Source organism: Eumetopias jubatus, unplaced genomic scaffold, assembly GCF_037043125.1.
Source record: "Eumetopias jubatus isolate StellerSeaLion01/CBP00866 unplaced genomic scaffold, mEumJub1_p1.0 scaffold_2, whole genome shotgun sequence".
NCBI lineage: Eukaryota > Metazoa > Chordata > Mammalia > Carnivora > Otariidae > Eumetopias > Eumetopias jubatus.
The window spans coordinates 158,101,148-158,114,752 of record NW_028274808.1 but is presented as its reverse complement, the minus strand read 5'-3'; the positions used below and the strand labels follow the sequence as shown (position 1 = coordinate 158,114,752).

At 52.7% G+C, this 13,605-nt stretch overlaps 1 protein-coding gene across 2 annotated transcripts in view; it reads left to right on the top strand.

The window, feature by feature from the left end:
• CRACD (capping protein inhibiting regulator of actin dynamics) overlaps positions 1 to 13,605 on the top strand; it is a 256,557-nt gene that overhangs the window by 237,171 nt on the left and 5,781 nt on the right. For both annotated transcript variants that reach the window (XM_088021156.1, XM_088021157.1), the window contains 3 exons: positions 1,481 to 1,549; positions 3,716 to 3,898; positions 4,757 to 7,733. In XM_088021156.1, the coding sequence (XP_087877282.1) occupies positions 1,481 to 1,549; positions 3,716 to 3,898; positions 4,757 to 7,733 (3,229 nt within the window). The remainder of the gene's footprint in view (positions 1 to 1,480; positions 1,550 to 3,715; positions 3,899 to 4,756; positions 7,734 to 13,605) is intronic.

Below are 13,605 nucleotides of genomic sequence, written 5' to 3'. Positions count from 1 at the left end.
CTCACTGTTACTGAGGATCTAATAAGTGCCAGGGACTGTGGCCTGAGGGAGAAGGAGGCTCAGTTGGTCTGCAGGTGCTGCCCCAGCTGTGGGTATTGCAGAGATGAGCGAGATTAGTCTGGGGGCTGCCTCCGCATAGCTTACATTCTAATGAGAGAAGAGTCATGTGGCAAGTCAACACATACGTATAAATATAATAACTTATTTATATAATAAATGTAATAACTCTGGATCACGAAAAATGCTGCCCAGGAGGTAAGGCAGAGTGACGGAAAAGTGAGTAACGTGGTGGGTGAGGGGCCACTCTCTAGACAAGGAGGTCAGAGCAGCCTGAGCAGTCCTGGGGGTGGGAGCCATGTTCTCTGCAGAGGGAAGAGCAAGTACGGAGGCCCAGAGATGGGGCTGAAGGTGTCCCAAAAGAAAGCAGGTTGGTGCGGACAGCCAGACCCTGGAGGGGGGCAAAGGGAGGAGAGCGAGATATAGAGGCCAGATTGTGCAAACCATGGGAAAAAGGTGAATTCTATTCTGAGAGAAGTAGAATTTTAAGCCTGTTGGTCACATAATCTGATTTGTGTTTTCTTCTATTTTTTCTTTAAATTTTATTTTTATTTGAGGGAGAGTGAGAGAGCATGAGCGGGGGGGGGGGGAGCGGCAAAGGGAGGAGAGAGAGAATCCCAAGCAGGCTCCATGCTCAGCTCAGCACAGAGTCCGACGCAGGGCTCCATCCCATGACCGTGAGATCATGACCCGAGCCGAAACCAAGAGTCAGATGCCCAACCGACTGAGCCACCCAGGCGCCCGATTTGTATTTTCTAAAGGTGCTTCTAAGTGTGGTGCAGAAAACAGGCTGAGGTACGGAAGCTGACACTCTTGCTCCGGAGGGGATGATAACACCTGTTTGTAGAGATGGGCCACGCCAGGTAGAAGATACAGCGTGCCCTCAGGGGCAGGCGACATGGTGTGGCCCTTCCCAGGGCAGGTGAGGCAACTGGGCTGGGGATCTTCAGCCTTTTTCTTCTTCCTTCTATGCTGAGGGTTTTGCCTCCTCTGGTCATCCACCTTCTCAGCCCAGCCCTTTGCAGCTTTGGTAGGGCCTTTCCTTCCCACAGAGAAAAGGCCTGGCATAGAGGTGAGAGGTGTCGCAGGTGAAGGGGGTGAAGGCAGTGGGCATGGCCAAAAGCTCTGAGGTCAGGTGTGTGACCCAGCCCTGCTTCCCAGGTGGGGTGGTGAGAGGCTGGAGCCTGGCTTCTCTCAGACCTGGGGAAATGCAGCAAAGACAGAGGCTAGAGGCTGCCCGGATGGAGATGTGTTGAACTCAGGAAAAGAAGAAAGTGTACAGTCCGTGCCGGGAGTCCTAGTCGGGACATTAGCCGAGTCCCCACCGGGACACCCACCTTTCCCACGTGCAGCTGGAGTCCGCTTATCTGCCTGGGACTTCCTGTTCTGGCATCTGACTGCAGCGCTCTCTTTACTGTTCCAGCCCAGTGACACTCCAAGTTCTCGGAGTCCTCCGAATCGGCCTGGAGCCAGAAGTGAGATGGAAGAGAAGGTAGTATGACTTCAACTTCTGTTTTTAGTGTCTTTACTTCAACTTCCATTTTGGCCCCCCCACCCCGTTTTGTCGACCCACCGTCTCATTTTTCCATTCCTAAATGCTGCCTTCACCCATGACCTTCAGTTCCTTCAGAACGTTACCAGTGGTAGATGTTAGAGTGTTCGTTATGCACCTGCTCGGACTGAGCCCCGCTTGGAAAAACAGCCACCTCCCAGCCTGTGCATATTTGCACACTTAGACGTTGCTCATCTTCCTAACTGTGCCAGGTCCTTCCAGACACTGTTAAGCCATTGAAAAAGACATTTCAGAACACCTGTACCTTCAGGAAAAGAGTCTCCTTCTATTTAGAGATGTAAAAAAAAAAAAAACCTCAGCTTTTCTCTACTTGTATGTTTTTTTTTGTTTTTTAACTTTTCTGGTGTTCATTTGAACCCGGGACTGTGCCTACCGGAGTCTTGGGAACCCTGTAGAGGCCGGTCCACTCCCATGAGCAATCTTCACCTGCACGGGGCTCCAGGCCTCCTCCTGGGGGTTGGTACAGTGAGCAGAGTATGTCCCTGAGTCTTCTGAAGGGGCATGCTGCAGACAGTGCCACCACCCAGACAATGAAGAAGACTGGGAGGAATACACTAGAAATGCAACCTGGCATTTAAATCTCAGCTTCAAGTGCTTCTCTGTGCCTTCAGTCTGTCACATTTGGCTCGGATGCTTTTTATTCATCCATCTATTAGGGGATAGAAATAAATGTTTGATTCATTTCTTTTGAACCAGAGTTCAGAATTTGATACCTATTAGAAAGATAACTATAAAGAAATAAAAGCTAGGAGCCCAAAGGCTGGAATTATTTTTCCTTACTTCTGTGCTTCTTAAGTTATTATTTACTGAGCATCCATTTTGCTCTTGGAGCTGGCTTGGTCCTTTATCTTTTGTGCATGAATATGGAAGGTGATTGCAAAAAGCAAAGCTGTCCGCTAAGCCCCACCGGCTCTGCATCGGTAGCATGAATGCTGACACACGGACCCCGGCCTCGGCTCCTGGGGTGCCTGTGCCGGGAGCTGCCGGCCCTGCAGGGAGGGCCGAGAGCGCCCTCTGCCGCGCGCTGGCGCCGTGCGGCTGGGAGCCGTCCCTTTGCTGTGGCCGGTAATTCTCAGTAGTTACAGGTGTGGCTTCTCCTCCCATTCAGTGTGGCCTCCGGGAGCAGGCTGAGCTGGGGCTCTCTGAACTGTACAGCGTGTCGAGGTGGTGGTTTCTAAGTGCACGCATCTGCGTTACAGTGCTACCGTTCGCCCTCTGAGGGACAGCCCTCACCCCTGGCTGGTACATTTCTGCCCTTCCTTTTTCCACCAGGGCCTCCCCCTCTCAGCAGCTTGGTGCACTCAACCCAGTGCTCTGTGGCCTTGGAGTGATTGTGCTAGAGCATTTTTGTGGGTAGCAATTTCATGCCCTAGGCATAGACGATCTACTTTGTTGTTGTTCCTTCATTCCTCCCAAAAATATGTATTGAACACTTGCCAAATGAGATTTGCTACTTGGGCATAAAGGGGACTGAAAAGAGGAAAAAGATACGTTCCCTCCTCAAAGGGACTAAGGTAGAAGCTGAGAGATATTTGCAGGTGTCTGAGGTCGTGTCTTAGATAATAGAGTCCTTAGCATAGAGATGAGCTGGTCCAGGGTTCAGCAAACTATGACTTATTTCAGGCTCTGTGGCCATAAGGTCCAACCAGGACACTCTCCTTTGTTGTGCTCTTCCTTTGTAGCCCAAATGCAGCTGAAGACAATGGACAATGGGCGTAGCTGTGTGCTAGCAAAACTTTATTTACCAAAGTAGGCTGTGGGCAGGATTGGGCCCCCTGGCTATGTTTTGTCACCCCCATCTACTCTAACCTCCCCCCCAACATTATTTAGAGTAGGTAACCTAGCCCCTGAAAGGTTATCTGACCTGTATGAGTTAATGCAAGTAGCACTGGCCGAACAAATTGTCAGTGTCCCCTTTTAATTCCCAAAGCCATGCTCATCTCACTGTCCCAGTGAGCCCTGCCTGCTCGAAGCTGTCCCTGGGCCGGACTGGGCAATGTGCAGGCTCCATCCAGCAAGGGCGACGGCTCTGGGACTCCTCGCACGCGGTTCTGATCGGGACTGTGTGGTTTCCTCTCCATACAGGTGGCTCCAGTTAAACCGTCTCGGCCAAAAAGGCACTTCTCTTCTGCTGGAACCATCGAAAGTGTCAACCTAGATGCCATCCCCCTGGCCATCGCTCGCCTGGACAACAGTGCCGCCAAGCACAAATTGTCCGTAAAGCCAAAAAACCAGAGGGTGTCTAAGAAGCACCGGTGGCTTGCCAGGGTATGTAGAACCTGTCCCAGGCAGGGTATGTAGAACCTGACCAGGCAGCTGCCCATGCTTGCTGGGTGCCCATTCTACCCAGTGGGGTGGTGCCATGAGGGGCCAGTAGAATGAACTAGGTTTCTTGAATCAGGGACCTGGTGTGTTGCAGTGAACGAGGGCAAGCAGGCCCCTTTACTGTCCATCACCCTAACATGTTGCCCGCCTGGGGGCTGGTGGACCCCGGAATGAGAGGCTGCCATTTGAGGGCCTCTGGACACTTGGCGTTGGCTTCACCCCGGCCAGGTGACCCAGCTCCCCTGCTATGGCTCAGCCAGAGGTTCTTTGGTTTGACTGGGGTGGACTTTGAAGTCACAGGTTTCAGGGCACATCGATGAAGTGCAAATGTCATTTTTTTCTCATCTTCCTCATGCTGGGCTATTGGTTCTCCTGTGATTCATTTGTATTAAGCAAAAGGAATTTGAGAATGACCAACAAAGGGGCTAGAGAGTCAACATGAACAGGATGTGTTTTCCTGCACCCTGGCAATTTGCTCTTGGTGTTTACCGAGCTCTATACTTAAGAACGACTGCCCCTTCTTTTTTTTTTTTTTAAGATTCCATTTATTTATTCATGAGAGACAGAGAGAGAGAGAGAGAGGCAGGCAGAGGGAGAAGCAGGCTCCCAAGGAGCAGGGAGCCTGATGCAGGACTCGATCCCAGGACCCTGGGATCATGACCCGAGCCAAAGGCAGATGCCCAATCATCTGAGCCACCCAAGCACCCCTTCTTTTGAGATTAAGAGGGCCACCAACATTATGAATAGGATGGGTAATGGTTGCCTGTGCTAAAGGAAAAGGCTAATTCTTTCTTTCCTTAGGATCGACCAAATGAACATGGTGGCCTTCCGCGTCAGCCCTCCCTGGACCAGAACGGACACTCTGGAGAAGACAAGCCAATTTGGCACGAAGAGGAACCAGAGCTGCTAGACTCTGAAGAAGATAAGAGATGCCAAGAAGAATACTGGCTAGAGCTTGAGGCCAAATGCAAACGGCAGAAGGCCGAGGCAGCTGAGAGGAGACGTCTGGAAGAGCAGAGACTCCAGGCCTTGGAGAGGAGGCTTTGGGAAGAGAACAGAAGCCAAGAGCTCTTGGAGGAGGAAGGAGAGGACGAGCAGGGAGAGGAGACAGAACTACAGCTGGAGGCAGGAAAGAGGCCGCACGAAGAGGAGAGGCAGAGACTGGGAGAGCAAGGTGGCCAAGGCCAAGAGCCGAGGGAGCAAGAGGAAGGAAGGCACCCGGAGGCCCAAGAGCAGGCGGTGTGCGGCGGGCAGGAGGCGGAGAAGCAGCGGCAGCTACAGGAAGAAAAAGAACTGAAGGAGCTCAGGAGGCATGGGGAGGAGGAGCAGCGGCGGCGGGAGGAGCAGCACAGGCGGATGGAAGAGGAGCAGCGGCAGCGGGAGGAGGAGCAGCAGCAGCGGCTGGAAGAGGAGCAGCGGCGTTTGGAAGAGGAGCGGCGGCGGCGGGAGGAGGAGCAGCTGCGTTTGGAAGAGGAGCGGCGGCAGCGGGAGGAGGAGCAGCGAGAATGGGAGAAGCGGCAGCTGGAAGAGGAACAGCGCCGGCAGGAGGAGGAGGAGCAGCGGGAAAGGGAGGAGCAGCGGGAAAGGGAGGAGCAGCGAGAATGGGAGGAGCAGCGGCGGCTGGAAGAGGAAGAGCGCCGGCGGGGGGAGGAGCAGCGGCGGCTGGAAGAGGAAGAGCGCCGGCGGGAGGAGGAGCAGCAAGGATGGGAGGAGCAGCGGCGGCAGGAGGAGGAGCAGCGGCGGGGGCCGGAGGAAGCGGCCAAAGGAAGGGCGGAGCTGGGGAAGCGTGAGGAAGTGGACGCCGCGAGGCGGCAGGAAATGGAGCGTCGGGAAGCCGCGAGAGTGCGCGAGGAGAGGTGGCCGCAGCTGGACGACAAAAGGGGCTTGAGCCCACTTCACGTCGACTTTGCAGAGAAACCTGGGAAACGAGAGCACCTGCAGCCCGAGAAGCAACGAGAAAGCTCCGAGGAATCCAGGATTTGCGAGAAGCAGAGTCAGGAGGCCGAGGCAGCCGGCGAGCTGCAGGGACGGCGCGGGGCTGGTCCTGGGCATGGCCGTCGTGCTCGTCCGGAACAGAGACCAGAAACTAGCGCGCAGCCTCCCCAGAAACACCAGGCGCAAGTGGAAGAGACTCCCGGGGAGAGAAAGGACGCCGCCTTTCAGACAGACAGAAAGGGGGAGGAACTCCGGTGGCAGGAGGTGGACGAGAGGCAGAGCATGCCCAGGCCCTACACTTTCCAGGTATCATCGGGAGGGAAACAGATTCTCTTCCCCAGAGTCAATTTGAGCCCAGTGACACCCGTGAGAGATGCGGGACTGGCCTCCGCTCCCCACGCGCCGAAGAACCCCCGAGCCAGCCCGGCCGCCCACGCCCTGCCCTCCTCCCTGAGTGTCCCCCACACAGCCATTCTGGTGACGGGCGCGCAGCTTTGCGGCGCGGCGGTCAACCTGAGCCAGATCAAGGACACGGCATGCAAGTCTCTCCTGGGCTTGTCAGAAGAAAAGCACGTGGATGTCCCTGCGCTGGAGAACGCAGCCCGCGCGCCTGTCGAGCCCCGGGCAGGCAGCGGGAAGGTCAGGGCCCCCCAGGAGTCTCCGAGCAGTGTGGCCGCGCTAGCTGAGTGGGCTTCCATTCGGTCCAGGATCCTGAAGAGCGCGGAGGGTGAGCCGCGCAGCGAGAGAGGCCGGTCTCGGCCCGGTGATGAGCACGCTCCCAGGGCCCGCAGTGATTCCCGCGGGAACCTCCGGAAGACCCCCCCAGTAAGTGCGAAGTTCTCTATTATGCCCGCTTGGCAGAAATTCTCTGACGGTGGCACCGAGACCTCCAAACACAACACAGAAGCAGAGAGCATTAGAAAAAGACCCTCGCCGGGAGCCGGCGACGGATCGGTGCCCCAACCCCTGGCTACTAATGAGCTCCCCAAGGGCGCGGAGAAACCAGAGCCAGCAGACACCACAGAGGGGTGCAAATTTGCCAAAGACCTCCCGTCTTTCCTTGTCCCAAGCCCTGCTTACCCGCCTCACAAAGCCGTGGCCCATGCAGAGCCCATGGCCGCTTCGGACAGTGAGACCACCAGCGGGAGAGGAAAGCCAGACCCCTCGATGCCTGGCCAGGAGGAAAAAGCCTCACCTTTCGGAATAAAATTGAGAAGGACCAACTACTCCTTGCGCTTCCACTGCGACCAACAGACAGAACAGAAGAAGAAGAAAAGGCACAGCAGCACCGGGGACAATGCCGATGGCAGCCCACCCGCACCAGGGAGCGCAAAAGGAGAGGGGACGGAAGCCGTGGCCCCCAAGCATGGCCCGGCCCTGCCCCCCGAGAGGAAGCCAGCCCTGTCCGCCTGGAAGGACTCGGCCACAAGAGCCCACCCTTCTCCCGCGGCCCCGCCGGCCGGCAGCCAGACCCCCGCCGCAGAGCACGACAAGGCGGCCAACAAAATGCCCCCGGCGCAGAAGCCAGCGCTGGCCCCCAAGCCCGCCGGTCACACGCCCCCCTCGTCCCCACTCTCCAAACTGAGCAGGCCCTACCTGGTAGAGCTGCTGGCCCGCCGCGCGGGGAAGCCGGACCCGGAGGCTCCCGAGAGCAATGAGCCCCGGCCGCCGCCGCCGCCGGCGTCCGCGGAGCTGAGGCGGACGCACCAGAGGGAGGAGGAGGAGGAGGAGGAGGAGGAAGAAGTGGAGGAAGTGGTGGAACTGGAGCGCAAACCCGCTTCCCCGGCCCTGCCGGCCGCTCGGCCGGAGAAGCCTTCCCAAACCCCCGAGGCCGGGAGGAAAGGTAGGTTGGGGTGGGTGGGATCGCTCGGCCTCTGCCGCGCGCCTCGTGGGCGTCACGGCGGAGGCCTGAGCTTGCCCCGGGAGCGGAGCCGGGAGCGGCCGCGTGCCCGAGCAGCCCCCTCCGGTGGAGGCCCTCTCGCGAGTCCCAACCAGGCGCTTTTCTTGCTCTGCTTCAGAATTTTGGAGGTGCTGACAGCGACGTGTGCGCCGCTCGCACCGTTAGCGATACTTGGGTCCAGGCGCTGACGCTGAGACGGACACCCTTTCTCTTGACAGCGGAAACTGCAGTACGGTCCTAATGAGCCACGACGCCCTTAATCTGAGGCGGGGCCCGGGCGGGGGCGGGGAAGACAGGTTTCCCCGGACGCGTCGCCTTCTCCCTGGGCAGTAGCGGCGCCCCGGTGGGAGGTCGGGACTTGCGGCCGCCGCCGCCGCCTGAGGAGCTTGGGTGTGGATGACCCCGTTGCGCGCAGCTTTGCGCCAACCGCCCTGCAGTTGCATCCCGGCCCCAGCAGCCTGGCCCTGCGAGGCCCCCTACGAGAGATGGCCGAGCAGCCGCCCTCGCGCGGGGCCGCCGCTCGTCTTTCTTCAGAGTAGCCGTGAGCACTTGCACTGGCTTTGGGGCCCCCGAGAACCATAAGCGAATACTTTGTCGGGTTCGTAGATTTGGAGGTAACGTTCGGGTCACAGTCCAGGAAGTTACTCCCATTTCTCAGAAATTCTCCTCTGAGGTTTATTAGGAAACCCGTAAGCCTTCTCTCTTGTTGAATTGTTTAGGTGGATGGTGATTTTTGCTGAGAAAAGAGCTGTTTCCCCAGCAGTGCTGGTTTGGTTACTTGCCTTATGGCAGGGAGATCTCATTGTCCTTTTTAACCAAGCCTTAGACCGGCATGTAGCTCGGCAGCTGCCGGCCCATTTCTCCCTAATTTCTCTTTGTCCTGCTGATGAGAAGCCCGTTTTCAGTTTCTTCTTTGTGGTGGTGTTTTCCCCCTGTGCTGGGCCCTGGGGGACCGCCGAGGGGAGTCCTCCCACAAGCCCAGTAAGAGCTGTCCCTTAGTTCCCCATAGCCCCGCGGGACTCGTGCTGACAAGCCCCATTGGCCTTCAGAGCTAGGTGTTTTGGTGGGCCTGGCTCTTAGGTAGAAGTCTTAAAAGTTGGGGTACCAGATGTGGAGACAAATCCTTTGCTCCTCAAGGAGAAGCTAGGAGTTGTGAGTTCCCTCCCAGTTGGGTGTTATCGTACAGGGAGTGGATTTATGGTGAGATGGCGTCTCAGCTTCTCCAGCCTCCTTCCGTGTGGGGTTTTTCTCATTCACCCAATGTGTAGGAGTTGCTCAGCTAGTTTTTGGATTTCTTTTAAAGGGAATTGTTGCTTATGTAGCCGTATATTGGGTGTGTCCATGGGAGGAGAGGAGTTTGGGGTCCTTCTATTTCGCCATCTTGAACTGGAGCCCCATTTTCAGTTTTTGATATTATGATCTCGTCAAAGTCCTTCTCACTGTCTGGGGGACTCTTCCACTCTCCTTAGCTTCTCCCCAGAGAAATAACTCTGTTGTGCTTCTTTCTCTAGAGAAGTCCCTTTATTGTAATTTTCATACCAAAAACCGTTACTGCCCCTTTTTCTTTCCCAGGGTCCAGATTCTGGGCTGTTAGGTTCTGCTAACTGAATTTTTTCTTTATTTGCTAGAAAAGAAGCAATGGATGCAAGGTCCACATGCCTTGGGGGTGCTGTCTAAAGACCAGTGGGATTTTCCCACCCCACACTAGGCCAGGCTGACCAGTGTGTTGGACTGAACACCCCCATCAGAATAAGAATGTTAAAGCGTGGATCTCCAATTTCATTTGTTAATTGTGCACCTGTAGTGCTGTCATCAGCTAAAACTCCTGGAGCTCCGCTTGCATTTAGGGTGAAGTTCACTGAAACAACAGGCGGACATAAATCTGTGTTGCAAATCCTGGTGCTACTTTTTATTTTCTTTGGCCAGCTCCTCGACAGCTCTGCCTTCTTCGTAAAGTGGCCGGCAAAGAGCTTGCAGCTCGGCTGGTTTCTTCTGTTTGTATTATTAGTAGCCACAGTATGCTCGAAGCAGAGGAATGAGGACAGCGTCCCTGTCCCTCCCTGCCCGTGGTGCTTCCAGCTTCCCTCGGGGGGTCTGTAAATACACTGTTCCATGTGGCCTTCTGGTATATGGCCTGAGTGAGGATGTCCATGCCAGTCTAAATACTAAATATTAGAAAAGCTTGATTTCATTTTTCTTTTTAGATTTAAAAATATATCAGAAATTTTAACCTTTTCTTCTTTAGCCCCAGTGACTTCCCTTGCACACCCCCTAGGGCACACACACCCTTTATTTTGTAGATCGCTACTGTAGAAGGAGATTTCCATTCCCAAGGCTGAGGCCAGTGAGAACCAGTCCATTGGTGGAGCCACTGGGAGGGCTTTGACTCTGAATCCACCCCGTGTTTGTCCTCTAGAGGTCATCTCATTCTGAAATTTCCACCTCTGTATGGTGGGTGGAATAGATATTTAAGTGGCCCTTTCTCCAAGAATTTACCTTTGGGAGCAGTGGTTCAAACTCTGTAGGGCCGGGATGTACTTGATTATATCCCCAGAACCCGAAGGAGGGAATCTGAATGGGCTGTGGTTCCCCTCGTCCACTGAGTTTAGAATGAGAGAGAATAGGTTTAAACAAATGTTTTACCTTGGCTCCTTCTATCCCAACTCTCATTTTTCTATGACCTTGTGGTAGCTGTCTGGGCCAGTTCGAAGTTGGTGATCTAGAACTTTACTTCAGGATATGAGAGTCGGCGCCATTATTTGCGGAAGGCCTTTGGGCAACCTGGGCTGAAATTCAGACAGGAGCCCCGTTTTAACATCCTCAAACGTTTTCTGTTTATCGATCCTCAGCTACAATCCAGACCTGTTAGACCCTTACACATACTGTGTTACAGCCTTTTTAAAGTCTGGTCGTTAACTCCAGAATGTGCTATTCAAGGGCCACAGTTCTAAGGAAATAAAAAATCTGGCTAGCGGTTTACCTTTTCAAATAAAAATAGGCAATTTTACTTTAAAGGTATTTTGACCCTTGTGATAAAACACCAGTCAAAATTGTTGTTCAGGAAACTGGGCAGTGGTTTTAATGACTTTCAGATGGAATGTTTAGTGTAGGGATTCCCTTTTACATAATAGCTTCAAATGGAAATCATTTGGATCTTGGCAGTTTGGTTTTCAGACATTTTACAAACAGGTGTTACACTGCCACTGCCCTTGAGTAAAAAAACCTAAAATTTATTAAACTCGTTCCCATGTATCTAAAGTGTATCTAAAGCATAATGCTTGAAGTGAATACCAGTTGACCCTTGAACATCGTGGGGGTTAGGGGCGCCAACTTCCTGCGCAGTTGAAATCCGTGTATAACCTTTGACTCCCCAAAACTTAACTATTAATAGCCTGTAGCTGACTGGAAGCCTTAGTGATAATGTAAACAGTCAATTAACTCATATTTTGTACATTAAAGACTGTATTTGTACAATAAAGTAAGCTGGAGAAAAGAAAACGTTATTAAGAAAACCATAAGAAAGAGTACATTCACAGTACTGCGCTGTTTATTTAAAAAAAAAAAAAAATCCCCGTAGTAGACTTGCGCAGTTCAAACCCATGTTCAAAGGTCAACTGTATTTTTAAATTTTTTTTGTTAACTAAAGATTCCTTAAAAATACCTTTAAGTTTTTTTTTAATACTTCTTAAGTGTGCCAGTTTTCTTTACTGTGTTAGATCATACCTGAATGTTTATTTGATGATTAGGGATAGTGTAACGACCAAGACCCATTATAAATAGGAATTCTCTTTGTACAGTGTTATAGATCTAAAAGGTATAGAAAAGCAGAACCTGCCCCTTTTTTGTGCTTGAATTCCTAATTTGATTTTACTTTGGTTCTTTCTCCTCAATATAAAGTCAAGTTGACTGAGAGCCCTGTTTGTTAAGGTTTTAGATCATCAAAGTGTAAACTTCTATTGGATTTCTGAAGAACAGGACTATAGTGAGCCCTTTTCCTTTGAGATAGTAAAGGATTCAGTGCCAGAAAGATTATCTCTAAAATGGCATGATTTTTACTTGCGGGAAAAGAAGGGGATGATTCTCATAGATATAAACAGAGCAGGTCTCTTGTAGAGCGGTTACTCCACGCCAAGCACTGTTGTGAATGTTCTGCCGTCCAGGATCTCTTCATCCTTGGGGCGGCCTGATGAGGCATGCGCCGTTATCATCTCTCCTTAGGGATTAGAAGACCTTAGGGAGGTTCAAGGAGCTTTTGTTTGACATGAGGTCAAACCCGGGGCTGCTCAGTGTAAAACTAATTACTCAACCTGTGCGGCCTACCACCTGTGCAGCGCGTCGGCCACGGTTGCACGGGGGGAGGCAGTCAGCCACAAGAAAAGCACAGACTGGAAATCGGAAGTCCTAGGTTCAGACTTCGGCCGGGGCGCTAACTGCTGGGTGACCTTGGGCATGGCACGCTCACACTCCCGTCTGTCAGAGGAGAGCACTGGGCCAAAATTACAGTTTCCTGCTGCATCCCTCAGAGCCCTGTGCCCCCAGCAGCCTCACTAGGTAGAGCAGCCTCCCTTGGACCTCTTTCATCCATTGGGGTTCCGCATAGGATGTTTGGGCTTAAAAAGCGATAAATAAGAACAATAAATCAGATAACAGCCTGGGTTCCCTGTAGGCCTGAGATTTTCTGACACCGGAGATCTTATTTTTACTTCCATTTTGAGGGAAGGAAAATGCTTCTGTGTTTCTGTTCATCAAAGATGTTACCTCCCCACCCAGAGAAGTCTCTCAGGCATCGGTGCAGAGTTCACGTCAGGAAAGGACAGTTGAATAGTTCATGTCACAAGTTGTAGGGGGTGCGGGATCAAGATATGTGAGCGGTCTCACTGCAAACCTGCTTTTGCCTTTCCTGGTTCTGATCACAGTTCCATCGGGGGGATGGGGGGGGTCTCCACACCACCAGACAGTCCTCAGACACTACGTTTCAGCTGCGTTCTGACGCGGTCTACCTGGAGATGGCATCAGGCCTCACAGGTTAAGGACTCAGTCCCACAAGACTGTCCCTACTTCAGATGCCATTCCCAAGTCCAGGGCATCACATGTGCTTCTGATCAACTTAAATCAGAGATGCTCATGACCCCCTCCTTGGGTTCAGTTAATTTGCTAGAGCAGCTCACAGAACTCAAGAGAAACATTTTGTTTCCTAGATGACCAGTTTATTATAAAAGGATATAATTCAGGAACAGCCAGATGGAAATGACACAGAAGGGCAAGATATGGGGAAGGGCATGGAGTTTCCCTGCCCCCAGAGCACACCTCTCCCTTCAAATCTCCATGTGTTCATCAAGCAGAAACTCCCTGAACCCCGTCCTTTTGGGTTTTTATGGAGGCTACGTGGGCACGACTGATTAAATCATCAGCCACTGGCAACTGAACTCAGTCTCTAGTCCCTCTCCCCTCCCTGGAGGTTGGGGGCGGGAACAAAAGATCCAACCCCTCTAATCACATGCTTGGCTCCTCTGGCCACCAGCCGCATCCTTGGTGTCGGTCCCAAAGTCATCTCGTTAACAGAGTAAGAGACACTTTATGCTGTCATCACTTACGAAATCCCAAGGGTTTTAGGAGCTCTGAGCTCTAGAAATGAGCACAAAGACCAAATATGTATTTCTTTTTAAAAATTTTTTTAAAGTTTATTTAATCTCTACACCCAGTGTGGGGCTTGATCTCACGACTCGGAGATCAAGAGCCACATGCTCTACCAACTGAGCCAGCCAGGTGCCCCCAAACATATATTTTTTCTAAATCACAGTATCGGGGCACCTGG